Source organism: Notechis scutatus, chromosome 4 (genome assembly GCF_049901735.1).
Source record: "Notechis scutatus isolate UNSWTSFEM ecotype Mainland chromosome 4, rNotScu1.2, whole genome shotgun sequence".
In the NCBI taxonomy this organism is placed as follows: Eukaryota; Metazoa; Chordata; class Lepidosauria; order Squamata; family Elapidae; genus Notechis; species Notechis scutatus.
In genome coordinates this window covers 67,806,479-67,825,677 of record NC_142012.1, presented here as the reverse complement: position 1 = coordinate 67,825,677, position 19,199 = coordinate 67,806,479, and the positions used below count along the sequence as shown (strand labels likewise).

The 19,199-nt window shown below is 40.2% G+C and overlaps 1 protein-coding gene across 5 annotated transcripts in view; it reads left to right on the top strand.

Moving 5' to 3' along the window:
- RAPGEF2 (Rap guanine nucleotide exchange factor 2) overlaps nucleotides 1-19,199 on the top strand; it is a 172,156-nt gene that overhangs the window by 106,861 nt on the left and 46,096 nt on the right. For all 5 annotated transcript variants that reach the window (XM_026675830.2, XM_026675831.2, XM_026675829.2 and 2 more), the window contains one exon: nucleotides 11,176-11,307. In XM_026675830.2, the coding sequence (XP_026531615.1) occupies nucleotides 11,176-11,307 (132 nt within the window). The remainder of the gene's footprint in view (nucleotides 1-11,175; nucleotides 11,308-19,199) is intronic.

The window sequence follows — 19,199 nt, the reverse complement described above, 5'->3', positions numbered from 1 at the left end:
CACAAGGAATTTGTCTTGGTGCATATTCTCTCAGTGTACATTAAAAAAATAGATATATTCGTCAAGAATCATAAGGTACATTATTTAATAATAGTCATAGAGTACAATAAGCAATCAAATCATACTAAGAAACAGTCAATAAAAATCATTAGGATACAAGGTTACAGTCATACAGTCATAAGTGGGAGGAGATGGGTGAAAGGAAGGATGGGAGAATTAATAGTAATAGTAATGGTAATGCAGACTTAGTAAATAGTTTGACAGCGTATATATAACAGTATATATAAATATTTTCACAGCCCTCTTTTTGACTCGTGCAGTATACAGGTCCTCAATTGAAGGCAGATTGGTAGAAATTGTTTTTTCTGCAGTCCTAATTACTCTGAAGTCTGTGTCTGTCTTGTTGGGTTGCAGAACCAAACCAGACAGTTAAGGCAGTGAACAAGAGAGTAAAGACAGTGAAAAAAAAATATGTTAGATGAATAGCCTGGACTTTGCTCCTTCCAGCAATCTGTATAGCAGCACCGTCAGGCTAAGAGTAGCTCAGTTAATCCATCCCACAGTATGGTTTATATATTATTTACTTTAGTTCTCCCCTAATGTAAATATTTACTAGACAGTAGATCATCTACTGTGCCCAATTGTAAAAATCATAGTAATGCCTGGTGGTATTATAACCCATTTGGGATGCTGCGTCATATCCTTTATGAAATAATTTTTGAAAACTATTCAGATATCTCAGAATTTAGAATGAAGACAGTTGACTGATGTGAGCATCATATAGTATATGATTACCCTATTTCAACAGTTTCAGTGTCTGTATGTTAATAAATTCAAGTTTGAGGTCAGGTTGCTTGATAATTGTCTTCCTCACACATTTTAACTTATTGAGACAAATATTTTTTTCAGTCCCATTCTGCATAAATATTTGACAATAGAAGTCTTTTTCAGAGACAATTCCATGATACGTGAACTTTCTATTCGGAAGTCTAGTTGAGTGCCATTTCTGCTGCCATTCTCTTTGGTCAAGTCTATTTTTTACCCCTTTCCCTTCTTTTCCCTTGTCTTCCTTCTTTGAGCACCCACTCACTTATTCCCTGAAAGCTCTTTGAAGCCTTTCTTTCTTTTGAAAAACTGTCAGCGTTAGTGTCAAGTTGGCTTTTAGATGGAGCTTTTGCACTTGTCTTGTTTCCTGAAGCCAGTTCTGACCTGAATACAGGTTCTAATTGATTGATTCTAAGAGCTTATTTTCTTAGGTTGATAAACAAAATCAGCAGATGCCACACTGAGAAAAGAGATTATGAAAGTTTACAAGAGTTCCAAATGCATATTAGTTGAGAGTGGAAATCTTGTTCAGTTATTTAAGGAAGATTTCAGCCTCTCAGTGTCTCACTGAGCATTCCAGAAGGTGGAAGCATTTAACCTCTTTTATGTATGGTAAGATAGATATCAGACATATTCCTTGTACCATTGAGGATATCTGTAAGCAGAGACTAGTCATTTATACCCTAATCCTCATCACCATCTTAGAGATGGTTAGAAAATGTACTATTCCTAGAAAGCAAGTTATCTGTGGTCTGGCTGAGCTGCAGCAGACATTTTAGAGCAGGGTCTCCAACCTTGGCAACTTTAAGCCTGGAGGACTTCAACTCCCAGAATTCCCCAGCCAGCTTTGCTGGCTGGGGAATTCTGGGAGTTGAAGTCCTCCAGGCTTAAAGTTGCCAAGGTTGGAGACCCCTGTTTTAGAGCCTCTGCCTGCTCAGATCCCTGGAGCTAAGGGGCTGTGCTGCTTTTCTTTTTTCCTACTTCTATTTGTATAAGGCAGAGAAAATGGAAACTTTCTTGGCTGATGTTGGAAGAATAAAAATATTGGAGCTTGTGGATTTTATTAACTCGTGCTTTTCTCTAAATTTCAACATTGCTTCCATAAGTCAACAAAACCAATCTGATGATATTCTGGGAATGTTGTAATTTTTGATATCACCTCTGTGGACGCTAACTCTGTCATACATCAATAATGGGGTAATTTAATATAATGTATGTGCAATGTAACAGCATTCTATGCGCCTTTGGCATTTAGTCATGCTGGCCACATGACCACGGAGAAATCTTCAGACGGCACTGGCTCTTTGGCATTGTAACAGAGATGGGCACCGCCCCCTAGAACTGGAAATGACTAGCATGTATGTGCGAGGTAAACAGATAACAGATAATCAGAGTTGGAAGGGACCTTGTCCACCCCCCACCCCTCCCCGCCCAAGTGGGAGACCCTACACCATTTCTGGCAAATGGCAGTCCAATCTCTTCTTGAACGTCTCAAGCGATGGCGCTCCCACAACTTCCGAGGGCAAGCTGTTCCATTGGTTGATTGTTCTCACTGTCAGAAAGTTTCTTCTTATTTCCGGGTTAAATCTCTCCTTGTTCAGTTTCCATCCATTATTCCTTGCCTGGCCTACAGGTGCTTTAGAAAATAGCTTGACCCCTTCCTCCCTGTGGCAGCCCCTCAAATATTGGAAGACCGCTATCATGTCTCCCCTGGTCCTTCTCTTTACTAGACTAGCCAAGCCCAGTTCCTGCAACCGTTTGTTGTATGTTTCAGCCTCCAGTCCCCTAATCATCCTGGTTGTTCTTCTCTGTACTTTTTCTAGAGTCTCAACATCTTTTTTATAATGTGGTGACCAAAACTGGATGCAGTACTCTAGGTGTGGTCTTACTAAGGCTTTATAGAGTGGTATTAGTACTTCCCTTGATCTTGACTGTATCCTTCTGTTAATACAATTTAGGATTGCATTAGCTTTTCTGGCTGCTGCTGTACACTGCTGGCTCATATTTAGCTGGTTGTCCACTAAGACTCCAGGGGAACTTTTATCTTTACTTTATGTGCAATTTAGTGTGCTCTCTCTCCTCTCCCCCTTCCATTGCATCTTAAACACTTCAAGCATTTCTCTTTTGAAATATATTGCTAACTTCAAGACACATAAAGGAAATGGATTGCAGATTGTGTATGGCTGATATTATACAGCTTTCTTTTTCTTTTTTTTAACAAATTTTATTCAGTTTTTCACATTAAAAACAAAAATCTCTTTTTAGTGGACAACATATTTCCGGGTCAGCACCTTTACATACAAATATGACAGCAATTATACATTCATATATGCATACTTAATTATATTATTACCTTTTCCATTCCAAATTTTCAGTAAGGAGAGAAACAAACACATTAATTCTAGCCTCTTTCATTAATCTCAATCGAAACATCTTTTTGTTTCATTTCAATTATTTCAAATATAATCCTTTAATATTTATTTTAAAAATAAAGATAAACAATATGCGTTTGCATAATAATAATAATAATAATAATAATAATAATAATAAAAGTTACCAATGTCTCTCCTTGCTTTTAATAGTCTATATTAACTTATTAATTTAGTTGGTTCTTTAGTCTGTCATATTCCCTTTCCATTACACATTCTTTTTATAAATTCTAGATTAATATAAATTTTAACACTAAAAATATGAGAGAATTACTACAGGAAAGAGGCGAATCACTTTGCTCTGTGTTAGAAAAAATGGAAATGACGATTGAAGAACAAGAAGAAAGAGCTTCAGAGGAGGAGGAGTCGACTCAAGGAGAAGACATTTTAAATAGACAATTAACACAAAGAACACTACAAAGAAGTGGGGAAAGAAGGAAGGCTAAAAAGTTGAGATTTAAGAAGGCAATCAAAAGGGGGAATACCTGTGAAGTCAGGAAAGGCAGAAAGACCCAGCAGAAAAGGGGAAAGGAAGATATTAAGAAAGAGAGGGATATTAACTGAATGAGAAAAGATATGGGGAAAAGAGGGGGAGGAGAAGCTGTAAGAAACAGGTGCATGAAATAAAGAAATATGGAAATAGTAAAATGTTAAAAAGAAATTGTTTTTTCAGAGATAATGGTTGATGAATTAAAAAGGGGATTCTGCAGGGTGACAAGGTAATAAGAATATTTCTGCAATTAAAAATATTTAGAAAATAGGGTAATATAGATACTGATAACTCTTATTAAAAATCAAGTGGGGAAAATATGCTGCGGAATCCAAATGAAAAGATGTAATGATTATTATTGTAACTTCTTAAAAATAATGGTTTATTGGGAATCAAGATGTGGGAATAAAGGTATATTTTAACTATTGAGGTGTCACACTCAAAACAGTAAAAGGGGGGAAACCTATACTTGTTTGTTTTTGTTTTTTTTAGCATTATACAGCTTTCTGTCACTAGATCATCCTCCTTATATTCTGATAGGCCCCAATCTAGAATTTCTTCACCACAGAGATTCAGTCTTCTCCTTTAATTGTGGGATTCAGTTAAGATCTGGTTATTCCATCATTCGCAAGGAGGACTGATTGATGTGATTGAAAATATGAGTTTAACATACAACTTCTTTCCTCCATCCGTCATTTTTTATATTGTAATTGGGTTATCTTATGGGTGAGTTTATTATTTTTGGAAGGTGCATGAGTTGATTATGTTTCTGATTATTAGCCAATCGGATTATTTAGAAATCAGCAACAGAGTAATAAAGTAAATAAATTCAAGATGCTAGTGCCATATATGTCTTGGACTTTTGAATTTGTGGGATCATCCCCTCCAGCTAGAATCTGCCTACTTTACCCAGTCCACCAGGAGAGAATGATTTGAATTATTGGATTCTCAGTGGCAACCCCTTCAGTTTAGAATAGTTTGCCGTCTAGAGTTAGGTTGCTCTTTTGTCATTTATAAAGTTGATTAAAAAGCAATCCTTTTCCATAGGAGGTTCAATAAGGGAGATTTTACTGAGAACAGGTACAGATTTTGTTTTAAAGTTTTAATGCTGAATTAATGTATGAATTTTTTTAATGTGTAGCTATTGTAAACTGTCTAGAATCATTCAAATGACTGGCATACAAATATTTGCAGTGAATAATCTATTTGGAAACTAAATTTTATGATTTATATTTTATATTTTTGGAGATTATTGCGATGGATAAAACTAGTTATCTGACTATTATCTTAACTATAATCTCTGTTAAACAATTACTAAAAGTTTAGGAAATTATTTATATAAACATTGTGCTTACTATATTGTTTTAGTTTTAATAGTTGCCCATTGCCGATTAGATATTATATTATGCTATGCTATGCTATTATATATTATGTTATGTTACATTAAATTTATTGTTCTATACTATACTATACTATACTATACTATACTATACTATACTATACTATACTATACTATACTATACTATACTATACTATACTATACTATACTATACGGGTTGTGGTTGAAGCACTTTAGCCAACGAATGCTGGTTGGTAGAACCCAGGAGGTGGTTCCTTTCTACCATAGCACTGTGGAATATTCTCTATCCCGAAAGTAGGATAATCCTGATCCTGCTAGCATTTTGTAAGGCCCTGAAGTTCTGTTTAAGTGTGAGAAGGGTCCTGTCACCTGGCTAACAGCGACTGTTGTGGTATTTTCCTTAGCTGAAAGTATTTTATTTTTTATATTTATATTGGGAATTGTTTTTAATTTATTTTAAAACTGTTCATCATCCATAGTCTCTTGACAGGGGACCATACAAATTGAAAAATAAATAAATAAGTAAAGTCAGATTTTTTTTTGTAACTAGTGATTGAAATGATAAAGCAGTATATGCAACTGTATGTAAGAAATCCTCCTCCTTCCGGATAATTGTTAAAAATGTCATATTTATTGGTGATTCTGGAAGTTGTTGTATCAATATACAATATATTTCTGGTGGCCATTAGATTAATATACAGTAAATTATATGAAAATGAACCATTTATTTAAAATAGCATTCCAATGTTACTTAATTGGATTTTATCCTATGTTGGATTTGTCTCTTTTTAATGTCTATAAATTCATTGTCTATTATGTCTATAAATATCATTGTTCTGTAATCAGGTGTATTGACTCTTACCCTTTTAATCGACTGAATCAGATAACTAAAATTTTATCTCAGTGGGTCAGGCTCACTTAGCGACCATTTTGCTTAACAAAGGACCTGCCAATCCCAATTGTGATTGCTCAGTGAGGACTATCTTTACAGATTTTGTCAAAAGAGATGGAAGGAAAGGAGAGCAATAGAGATTGCTTATGCTGATACAGGTACACATAGGACAGATTATACTGTATATTTCACACTATAAGATGCACCTGACCATACGGCGCGCCTAGGTTTAGAGGAGGAAAACAAGAAAAAAAATATCAGGCGGAGCCTGAGAGGACCACAGATAGGTGTCTAGCATGTGCCAGCTTGGCCTATTGACTCTTGCACTGTGGAAAAGAGACAGAAGAGGGGCATTGACAAAGACAGAAGAGGCAGGGTTCAGCACTGTAAAAGGACCCCACCACAGCAGCCCATCTGCTGTTCAAAGGATCAGCAACAACACACAGACATTTCAACCCACTTTTTTTTTTGGGGGGGGGGGGGAATGTGTCTTATGAAGTGAAAAATACGGTAAGTACTTTAACAATTGTAATGTGTCAAAATACATTGTTGAGCCTTTTTGTGATTGCCTATAATCTTTCCATGTATGTGAGTTCAGTAATCTGTAGCTCAGCGGTGCTGTTCAACTCCTGCTTTTTCATGATGGTTTGAGTTCCGCCATAAATTGTTCTTGGAGTTTGAAATCTTCTGATGTTATATTTTCATTGTTTGGAGTTCTAATGTCAAACTGTACATTAATCCTTCTGCACAGAACTGGTCCCTGTTATACATTTAGTATCCAGAGTAGCAGATAATGGTATATATCACCATGGAGGCACTTTTATCTTCTGCATACCCTTATTGGAACCTGTAATGATGTTTTTAGTGTATAATGGCAAAATAGACTTCCTTAGACAAGTATATTTCTTGTAAGATCTGGTTCCCCTACTAAGGTTGTAGGGTCTGGTTCCCATGTTAGTTTTATTGTCCTGTTGTTTATTGTTCCTTGTGAGAATTTGATTAAGAATGAGCAGTTTGGACCTGCCATCAAGTGTTTGTGAAAATGCAGTTTCATTGTCCAGTAAGTGGTTGATTAATACAATAGAGTGGTTTGAACTGTAAATAACATGTTAGAGCATTTTTTTATCTCCAGAATGTGCAGATAACGTTTGGAAGTGACTTATACAGATGTGTCCCTAATTCATTGAACTATGAAAAGCAGGAAAAGCTCAGTGCAATCAGCTTTACAAAATTATGTTTCTATAGGTAATCTCAATAAAAGTAGTTTTAGCTTTCTTGTGGAGTTGGTTTTTTTGGCCTGGAGTATCTAGGGAAGCTAACATAAGGCATGCTGTTTTAGCAGCAGTGATTATGGCTTAAAATTTATGGGGAGTCCTTGACTTATGACCACAGTGGAACTGGAACTTCCATCACTAAGCAGTGCAGTCGTTAAGAGAGTCACATCTGATTTTACAACTTTTTTTTGCCACTGTGGTTAACAAATTGCTATGGTGGTTAAGAAAATCACACCATCATTATGTGAATCCATTGTGCAACCTTTGTAAATAAATGCTGGTTGCCAAGCACCCAAATTTCAATCTATGTAATGTCAGAGTGCACACAGTGTGACTAGGTGAGACAACCCAGGAGCAAATACAGCACACAGGTTTGTATTTGTATGTATGTATGTATGTATGTATGTATGTATGTATGGATGGATGTATGGATGTATGTATGTATGTATGTATGTATGTATGTATGGATATGGATATATTTGCTCCTGGGTTGTCTTGTGCTCCTGGGTGGCCTCGAACAAACAGCAATCAGTAATCAGCATTGCTACCATTGCATCATCATTACAACATTGCAGTATTACAACATTACAGCAGCTGGTCAGCTATTAAATCCTCATTACCCTGACATGGAGATGTTGCAGTGGTCAGAAGTGTAAGGACTGGTCATAAATAACTTTTTTTAGCCTCATATTTTTGAACATTAAATAAATGGTCATAAATTGAGGACTTTGTGGAAGATGTTGGTATAGTTATATTGCTGGTGTAAGGTCTGAGTAATAAGTTAGTGAACCCTGATATTTCAGTTGTGATAGTTCCAGTGCTTGAAACAATATGGCAGCCTGGGTGACTAGTTTGAATATTTGAGGAAGTAAATAGATGATGCCTAGATGGGCTACTGGAGTGTTTCCATATAGTGAAGTTAGTTCAGTATAGAAAATTAGAAAGAGATTGAAGAAGGCTAAATTTCTATGGAGATTCTCAGTTACCCAGGTCATAATTTTCCCAAACATGCTTTTTCAAGAGGCAAGTGGATTTTCTTGTTTTTTTGTTTTTGTTTTTAAGATGTTTCAAGACTGGATGGTGGGGATTTATATTCCTTGAAGGCAGCTGGTCATTTGCATTCTTTTAGAAAGTTGTGCCACTTGGGGGTTTGTCTGCGTCATCAAGATCACCTGAGTAATGACCTACTTATCTGTGTCTAAGACTATATTTATGATTATATTTTAGCTAATGGTTAAAAGTATCAATATTTAACAAAAGTTGTTTTTATCTTTTCCTTGTATTTCTTTAATGGCCCACCTCAGCTTATCATCTGTGAAGTGTTTTATCAATGTAATTATGTGAGCAGAGAAGAGGGGGATAGAATGGGTTAAACATGCATTGTATGACTATAATGCTGTAAATCAGGGGTCGCCAACCTTTTGGACCTCAGGGATCACGAAACTCAAACTTTTAAATCCCGAGGCCCACTAATATGATTTTTTTTTTTAAAAAAAAGATAATATATTTAATGTAAAAATTTTATTTTTTATATTAAACTTAGATGGGAACTGTGGGGCAGAGTGAAGGGAAAGGAAAGGGCTTCTCTTATCCTTTGGGTTTGGGGGGGATCCAAAGTCCTGGTGTTTTGTCCTTTGTTAAGAGTAATGTGTAACTAGTATTTTTTCCCTATACTTTCACACTTATGAAAGTTTGTCAGCAAGCACGAAATACCCATTTCCACTCCATTTTCATTCCAGTTATTACAGGACAAACATTTGAATGCACAGTACTATCTAACGTTTTCCTGATATAGGTCACTCTGTAGCAGTCAAGCCATGCAAATTTCCCCCGTGAATTTAATTCCCCAGCAATGTGGATCTTCCTTCCTCACCCCCCCACCACCATTTTGAGACTGGAAAGAAAAGACACAGAGATGTGCAAATTGCCCCCCCGCCCGGGTGAATTTGATTTGCTTTCTCTCTCTCCCTCACACCCCCCACCCCCTCCAAGGCAGCCCCATTCCTAGCCTGCTTTGAGTTCCGTTGTCAGGCTGCCATGCAAGGAAAGCAGCAGAAGCCTTTTTTTCTCTTCCTCAAACTCCGCCAGAAATGAGTCTTTGCAGCCTCTTGGAGCAGGATGCCTTGTAGGGTCCCAAAGACTCGTTTCTGGCAGAGTTTGGGGGATAGAAAGAAAGACTTTTGCTGCTATCCTTGCATGCAGCCAAAAGCAGAAAATGAAAGAAGCGGAAAGAAGCAACCCGGTGGCCAGGCAAGTTCTCCCCTCCCCCCTTTCCCCCTCCCCCCTTTCCCCCCTCCCCTCACTACCTTGTATTGTTCCTAATGCAAGCGATGCAAGCCTTGTGTTCCCGGGCCATGTGGGTGGCACAGCCTTGTGTTCCCCCACAGCCTGGATTAATTACTTTGGGGTGGCATTTCCCTGCCGACCACCAAATTTTTCTCATGGACCACCAGTGGGCTGCGGACCACCAGTTGGCGACCACTGCTGTAAATTACTGATCTGTACAAAACTGAATAGGATGGTATGGAAAGTAAATTATAGGATATACCTGTTAGATGATTAAATGCAGACCAAAGATGGGAAGTTCAAGGAAATCACTACTACTATCAATATCAACTGAATTTCTTTAGGTTCAGCTGGGAATACCCGTGTTCTTGTTTGAAAATGTCCTTCACTGTTTGAAGACTTCAAATTGGGAACAGTTCAGTTGAGCTGAGCTAAGTCTCCTTCTGAATACTGTTGTTCAATATTTGTGGTCCAGTCATTTGTTCCATGCTTGGTTCAGTTCCAAAATAAAAAATGGTTAGAGAAATTGATAGAGGGCAAGAAACACTTTATTGTGTGTCAAGAGATGGTCAGAGTTGCTGGTACTTCTAGAAATTATAAGTAGCTAAGATTTCCTGAAATTAGACAACAATTTGCACATACTTGGTGCCAATAAATTTTCAGATGTAAACTTTTTGAAAAGATTCAAGATTCAAAATTCATTCTTGGCATTAGAACTTAAAGAAAGTATTATATGGTATACCAGTTTTTAATATGCTTCTTTCCAAATTAAGAGTTAGAGAATTTGTACATCGTGTACTCTTTTTTTAAAAACAAATAAAAAATTCACATTTTCTTTTTTAATCCCATACTAATATGTGAGAAACACATGTAAAAGCATTGCCAGGTGTAAAATCTTAGAACAATAAGTCATCAATTTAAAAGACTTTAGTTTAGCAGAATTTAGATGTAACAAACAACAAAACTTTCCTCCTAATATCTCAGGTAGCAGATAAATTCTACTTTATGGATTTTTAAAAGAAATTTGGGTAAATTGTATCAATTTATATCTTTTGTGTAATGATGTTGCTAAATAATGTAAATTGATTGACTATAAATTTGACTATAATTCATATCCAACACATAGCTTTTCCCTGATAAAACTGAGGGTTATTGTACTTATAATGATTTTCTGTAGTCCTTAGGCATTAGAAAAGATGAATACTTATTCTAGTAACTGAAATATTGTTTTTAGTTCTGTACAAAGCATTTATATTTAAAAATTAACAGGGGTTCCACTCATATAAATCAGTACTACACTCATGGTACTCTTATAAATTCTAAAACTCTTAATGATTTCAGTAGAAATTGCTGCTAAAGGTCTGTTTTAGATATGCATATTCCTTTCTTTGAAAAATAACAAAGGCTGTTGCTGTTTAAGCATAATGAGCATTCAAGTTTTTCACTTATGAATATGAAGCATTACATTTAAATATTTCTTCCCAAGATTCTTAAACCATGAATATGCTTAATAATTTGCTTATATCTTAGAAAAAACATGTAGTGTAAATTTTTAAATTTTTAATGAAATTTTTGCCATTATACAAACTCTAAAGATATTTTTCTCCTTCTGTTTACAGCTACCTGCAGATTTTACAAAACTGCACCTCACTGACAGTCTCCATCCACAGGTGACCCACGTTTCATCTAGTCATTCAGGATGTAGTATCACCAGTGACTCTGGCAGCAGCAGTCTATCTGATATCTATCAGGTATGCTACAATGGTTTTTAAAATCTCATTCTTAGTTAAATTTTAACAATTGAATATCATTGTTGAACTATTTTGCAAATCTAAGCAGAGTTGTGAAACCAACAGTGATTTATGTTGATGACAAACAACTACTGACTATCCAAGTAGTAACAACTGGTACTGAAAACTATTGGAAGCTGTAATTCAGAAGCATATCATGGATTAGAAGTATTCTTCTTACAAAAATGTTTATGTATCCATCCATTAATTTTTAAGTCATATGAATACGCGTTTGAATTTTGAAATTGAGAGTAGAACAATTTGATTCATATCTAGTTACAATTATCAGCAAGCATATTGTGGTTAAATAACACTTTGCAACATGCAGTAGTTATTTTGTCATATATATTTTTATTTACGTTTGGTAGAAGGGCTTGTTTGCTTTGACTAATAATTACAAAAGAAATCTAAAAAATGAATCATAGAAATATTTTATGATTTTGTGTGTGTGTTACTTGTCATACAACGAAGCAAACTCAGATACTTAGCTTATGGTTCTTATTGGGGACCTATTAGATATAAAGTAGTAACCAGAATGGCAGAAGCCATTTTCCCTGTTCGCCATTGCCACACACTGGGTGGAGGGGGAGGGAATGCATTACTAGACACAAGGCTTTCCTGTGAGAACCAAGGTGATGGAAGAAGAAGGAGAGAAGTGCCTGAGAAACCTGCCAACCAAGCTTAAATGGCCAACATGATAAGTGACACTTGGAGGGAAGGGTTGTTGCTGGGTTTAAACTATGCTGAAACCAAGGGAAAGAGTTAGAATTGGTTTTACGCTAAGTGGGCCGGTATGTGCCCAGTAAAGGAATTATTTGAGGAAAATGATAGCCTCAGAGTTCTGATTTGCTTGGGCTCATTAGTTGGAACCTTGACAATTTCAATATTTATAAATGATACAGTAGAAACTAGTGTCCCAAAGTAGGAGTGCTGAGAATGTGAATATGTAAATGTAAATAGTCCTTGACTTATGACCGCAATTGAGCCCAAAATTTCTGTTGCTAAGGTAAGCAAGACAATTGTTAGGTGAGTTATGCTCCATTTTATGAACTTTCTTTTCACAGTTATTAGATGAATCACTGCAGTTGTTAATTTAGTAACACAGTTGTTAAGTGAATTTGGCATCCCCATTTATTTTGCTTGTCAGAAGATTGCAAAAAGGGATCACATGAGCCCAGGGCACTGCAAGTGTCATAAATATGAGTCAGTTGCCAAGCATCTGAATTTTAATTACATGACCATGGAGATGCTGCAGTTATCGTAAGTGTGAAAAATGATTATAAGTAACTTTTTTTCAGTGCTGTTGTAACTTCGAACAATCACTAAATGAACTAAGGACTACCTGTAAAATCTAACACTAAGTGTGAGAAATACAAAGCAGGGTTTCCATTAAGCTGCTGGAAGAGTAGGAGAAAAAGGTGCCAAGTTGAATTTAAAAGAAGAAGCTGTAATAACGTCATTCAGTCAGAGGTTTGATGTGGTTTTAATCAATAATAGCTATGTTGTGACTATTTCAGACTAAGATTAAAACCATATCAAATAGCTGATTGCCCAAAGAAGTTTGAATTAAGAGTAAGAGTGGAGAGCCAGTTTCTATCCATTAATGTCTCTGCAAACCAATGATTGCATAATAAAGTTGGAGATAATTTCTAGAAGTTCCTCAGTTTTGTAGAACCACCGAACATTTGTTCTCTTTATCAGCAACGAGGATAAACATCAACTGAAGCTAACTAGTTCTTTCTATCTCATTGTTATTAGGAAATGTTAGGGTATATGCAAATACATCTCTCCCAACCCAGTTAAGAATATCATGTGATTAGATCCTACACATCATATATTCCAAATTCCAGGTCAATTCAGTTTCCACAGACAAGATATGGCTTTAGAGTGTGATATTTGGCCATTCTTTAGATAATTTCAATAAAGGAGACTCCATTTCATCTTTAAGCAATCTTTCATGTGAAAAAGGTCTCATGCTTCTAAGAAAGTTCTCATACAAGTCAGCTGATAACTGCTTCTCTACAATTTCGACATGCATAATCTGAATGCATCACGTGGGCATGGAAAAGCCGAGCAGCAGTGAGCTGGCATGGTGGACAGCCGCGGGAGGCTCAACTGCACGTGTCTCGGCTTGCCTACAGCCCTCATGACGCGTCGGGATCATCTGCCTTCTGCTCCATGCCTTCTGCTCTGCGCAACTCCAGAGTGACCAACCATGTGACTGGCAGGGTACAGCTGTTGCTGAATACCGTTGGTCCCCACATGCTTGCTGACTCTCGTGTGTGCCCTGGGGGAGGGGGGGCAAGGCGCCCAGCTGAGCTGATCACCCTGAAATTGTGTTTCTCCAAAAATAAACCCTAGTGCTGGGCCTTATTTTCAGGGAAACACAGTCTTACTAACTTACATTCAACTGACAATTTATTCAAAGTTCTGTATGTTTACAACTGCTGATAGCTTATCAGTTTTCCCATACATGGTGATGATGATGAAGTTTTAAACTGAGGTTTTAAATTTAGGGTTTGAGCATACAGAACTATTTTTGTCATCTTCAATATTACCTATCCTTGCCACCTGTATGGTTTCAGATTTGATAAAAACACCCTCTATCTTCTCATCAAAATCTCCCTCAGGATTGAACCACTGCCAGTAATGACTCCTTCTGGATTTAGTTAGAATCCATCTAACGTTAATGGCCTCCAACCCTTTTTTCTCTATTTAATCAGTAAGAGTACTTTAGAAAATCTTCTCAGAATCAATTGCTTTGCTTTCCAAATATTCATTGCACTAGCTACTGTAAACTTGATGAACCCCTGCTTGCTCTTATTATTATATTTAGTATATACTCAAACAAGCTATAACTTTTCCTGACATTAACACCACTTTGATTACGCTGTAGATTTCTGGATGTGTTTCTTTGGGAACATTGCCCTACGTCTAATATCATCCAGTCTTCCCAAACTCATGAAGGCATCCAGGGGCAGCTTTCCTCAGATTGCTGGGTGTGATACCATACTGTGTTTATTACATTGAGCTCTAACTCTCTGCCTGAGCGTCTTGACTCTGTGACAAATTTGGCAGTGGAATTCCCAGGACCTTTGGTTTGAGGAGACCTCAATTTGTCTTCCCTGGGTATTGGGGCAGAGATATCTCAGGAGTTCATGGCCATCATGATGGCCATGGTCTTGGCTCATGTCATCCAGGCCCAGTGTATAATAGTGGTTGTATACGTGGCCTGGTTTTTCTATTGGAGCACTGGCAGAGTATTCTGAATTTGGGAAACATATTGGTTTCCTCATATTATGCTTATTTCATTGCCTGGTAAGCCTACCATTCTCCACTGTGGTGGAGATAGCATTCAGGATTGGGTGATCAGTCTCTGCTTGCTGATTGGATTGGGTCTGTCAAAACTTTGAGGACACTCCCTCTGCTGTTAGGGACCTCCCCAGAAATTGACTCAGTCAGCTAGCTGGACGACGTGTTAATTTCTTCTCCTAAACAACCAAAATTTAATTGAATTTAATTCAACAAACAGAGAAAAACACCAATCCTGAATACCATTTCAAAGAGGAACTGGTCTACCGGTTTGACAGCTGTCAGACAACGCGGTCGGGGGCTTCAGCCCAGGCCGCCGGATGACGGATTGGCTGAGGGCTGATCTACATTGTACTGAGGTACCTTTTGCAGAAGGTGTGTAGAAACACCATCCACACTGCTTCCCCGCGCTTTGGCTTGGCAAGGCTCTCAGCGGCAAGGCTCTCAGCCTCTCAACTCTGGAATAAAAACCTTGGAGTTAAAGATGGCGGAGTCAAACGCTAACTGCGATGTCAGGAGGGCAAGGAGATGGCTCGCTGGCCATCACAGTCTCTAAGCCCAGCAACCCCAGACCAAACAGCTCCCTATTACAGCCCCAAGCCAAAGGACTAGGTTGCAGGGGCTCAAAAGAACTCCAATGCACACCACGTAAGGTATGCGCAGCCCAGCGGTGCCCAAGCAGGGGCTGTGCGCTTTCGTTCTGCAAGGCACGGCCAGCAGGAGGACGAGCACCGAAGAGGACGAGCTTTCGTTCTGCAAGGCACGGCCAGCTGAGCAGGACGAGCACCAAAGAGACAAGGCTCTAGATAAGTTGTGGGCTCGGGGAAAAGAAGCAGCCCGAACTTCTGAAGAAATGGCGCCCATTTTAGTTTCCTGCCTAAATCAGGAGCGACCGTTATTAACAGGAGATAGGCAGCTGCAAACTGACAGGAAGTGCAGTAACAGAAGCGGCCACAGGGGGAGCTGAAGAGCAGCAGGACTCTATTGAGGCTTCAGAGATTAGAAATTTGTTCTCTGTCTGCCCAGCAACAGAGCAACTGACAGTTTCTGATCAGAGACACAGAAGGGCTCCAGAAGCCACATTCACCCCCATGTCATCTGGAATTAGGCCAGTCAGGGGGCAGGAGCCTGAGTACCAGGTTAATATGCAGGCTGTGTTAAATGAGGCAGTAAGGCAAGGGGTGTCAGCTGTCTTGAGACAGACTAGGAGATCCACCCTCAGAGGCTTCAGTCCCTTCATCCAGACGTAACAGGAGACATAGGTGTCCTCATGAGGATGATTTTTCCCTGCATTCAGAATCAGGCTCATATGTTCCTGCTGAAAGCTCCCACTCTTGTCACATCTGAAAGTGGGCAACTGTTGGACAGAAACTACTGATGAAGGCCTCAACGATGCTGACCAAGTCTCTATACCAGGTCTGTTCCAACCAGCCATCTTCAGGTCGCTCCTTTTCAAGGCGAAAAAAGCCACAGGGCGAGGCTTGGTTCCTGAACCACAGGAGCTTACTGACCCTTCTGAGGACTTCAATGACCCACTATTTTCAGAAAAAACAGTAACAGCTGATGTCATTCCTGCACCAAAGATGTTCACCACTGTCATCCAAAGGCAGTGGTCATCCCTTGGGTCGGGTCCAAGCCCTTCCTCCCTGGACAAGAAGATGTTCAACGTGGGAGGAGATCTAGCCAAAGCCCTGCAAGTGCCCAATGTTGATGCCCCAGTTGCGGCCCTGCAAGCCACCACTGACATCCCTGGGGAGCCTGAGGACTTGCTGAAGGCGGAGGACTGAAGAGGATTGAAGAGGGCTGAGCAAACATTGCAGAGAACACACCTGTCAATGGTATGGGCAGTGAGGGCCTCCACAGCCGCATCTTTCTTTAACAGGGCCTCTCTTACCTGGCTCCAGGAGCTGCAAGAGAGAATTCCACTGGACGATGTCAGATCACACCAACAGGTGGACAAGTTATTAGCAGCAGTGGAATTTTTAGCCAATGCCACCCTCAGTGCAGCCAGATTTGCATCTAGGGCAATAGGGGGAACTGTTACCTCTGGTCACCTGCTCTAGCTAAGGCAATGGCAGGCTGACATGAGACATAAGTGGAGGTTGGCCACTGCCCCCTTTAAGGGGAACAAGTTATTTGGAGAGGCTCTGGACAAGGTTCTGGTGGACTCCAAGGACAAGGGGAAGGTCTTGCCGTCCAGGTCCAGAAGAGGGGACTTCAGACCCTATGTCAGACGCTCCTATTATAGGACCCCTGAAGTAGGAGGGGGGTTCCCTAGGCCACAGAGGCCTTTCGCCCCCAGGCAGGAGCAACCCCAGGAGAGGACAGGTAGAAGTCACCCATTTACCAATAAGTGGCCCTTTCGAGGGGCTGGGGGTCGTCCCTTCCGACGCCCCAGATAAACTGGATGTCAACCCTCCCATTGGGGGACATCTGGCATTATTTGCCAGGCATTGGGAGGAGGTAACCACAGATGCCTGGGTCCTGGAGATGGGCCTATCCATAGAGTTCCTCTCTATACCCCCGAGGTTTTTCATTCGTTGTCCTGTCTCTGGCAATAGAGAAAGAAAGGCCCTTATGGAAACAGCTATTCAGCACCTGCTGGAAATTCAGGCTATTCAGCCAGTGCCTGAGAGCCAACAGGGCATGGGATGTATTCCATCTTATTTGTAATCCCCAAAGCCTCAGGGGGATGGAGGAAAATTCTGGACTTGAAGCGTCTTAACCGCTGGGTGAAATACAGGCGATTTAAGATGCATTCACACCAGTCTATTCTGGGGGGTATTCAGGAAGGGGACTTCCTAACCTCCATAGATTTAACGGAGGCCTACCTCCATGCCCCCATTATTCCGGCCCATCAACAGTTCATCAGGTTCTGCTATAATGGGTGGCACTATCAATACAGGGCCTTGCCCTTTGGACTCTCATCAGCCCCCTGGTCATTTACCAAGCTGTTGGCAGCCCTGACAGCCCACCTTAGGGCAATTCCGGTAAGAGTGCAATGTTACCTGGATAATATACTGGTCCAGTCATCTTCCCCATCTAGGGCAGCAGAGGATTTGGAAATCACCATTCAGGTGCTCCAAGAGCATGGCTTCTCTGTCAACGAGGCCAAAAGCCACTTCACTCCCACCAATACATAACTCCATCTGGGAGCTGTAATGGATAACATTTCCTGCAAGATGTACTTATCACAGGAACATCAGGAGAGTATCAGGGAGTTAACTGGGCAAGTAAAATCCAAACCTAGAGTCTTCCTGGCTATGCTTTCCAAGCTCCTGGGGAAAATGATATCACGCATTAATATAGTGCCCTGGGCTAGATTGCATGCCAGGTCACTCCAATGGTTTCTTCTACCTTATCAGAAGACAGGTCGGAGATGTTTCTCTTTCAGGTCAGATTAACTCAGTTGGTCCTTAAATCTCAATAATGGTGGTCATCTGAGGTGCTTTCCATAGGGCTCTTGTTCAAGGAACTGGACAGGTTAGTGCTGACCATGGATGCCAGTCTTTGTGGCTGGGGAGCCCACTTTCAATCCAGGGTGGTCCAGGGACAATGGTCCCAGGCAGATTTGGGCCATAATATCAATTGGCTAGCGCTTTGAGCAGTCCATTTGGCCCTGACACAATTAGTGGATTCTGTCACAGAGAAGGATTTCCTGATCTTGACTAACAATGTGTCAACAAAGGCACACATTAACCCTCAGGGTGGGATACATTCAGGGCCCCTGATGCTAGAGGCAGAACAACTCTGCTTATGGGCAGAGAGACACCAGGTATCGCTCAGAGCTGAGTACATTGCAGACGTGGCCAATGTTGAGGCTGGCTGGCTTAGCATAGCCACCATTGACCATGCAGAGTGGCGTTTGCACCCCGATTTATTTCAGGAGCTGTCAGAGCACTTTGGATGGCCAGCAGTGGATCTCTTCGCTTCCCAGGACAACATGCAACTCCCAAGTTTCTACTCCAGGTTTGAGGTTCCGGGGGCGGAGGGAACAAACGCTTTATACAGCCCTTGGACATGGGAGCTCCTGTATGCCTTTCCTTCTCTGCCCCTCATCCCGAGGGTCATCTAGAAATTGTTGGCGGAAAGAGCAGAACTTATACGTGTAGGCCCTCATTGGCCCAAGAGGCCATGGTTTGCAGACTTAGTAAACATTTCCATCTCGAGACCTTGGAGGATACCAGAGGACAGAGTGCCGCTCAGCCAGGGGCCAATATTACATCCAGAGCCCCAGTGGCTCCAGTTGGCCGTCTGGAGATTGAGCGGGGATCTCTGATCTGGGACAACTATTCCTCCAGAGTAATAAGAACTATCCAGGCCTCCAGAAGACCCTCCACCAACCGCATCTACAATGCAACCTGGAAGGCTTTCAGCAAATGGTGTTCTAGGTCTGACATTGTCCCTTCTGGGGCCTCAATTGCCCAGGTGCTGGGCTTCCTCCAAGAGGGCCTCGACAAGGGACTTTCACCTAACACTTTGTGAAGGCAGGTTGCAGCCTTGTCCTCTGTTCTGTCCTTGGGGAGAGTGGAATCTTTGTC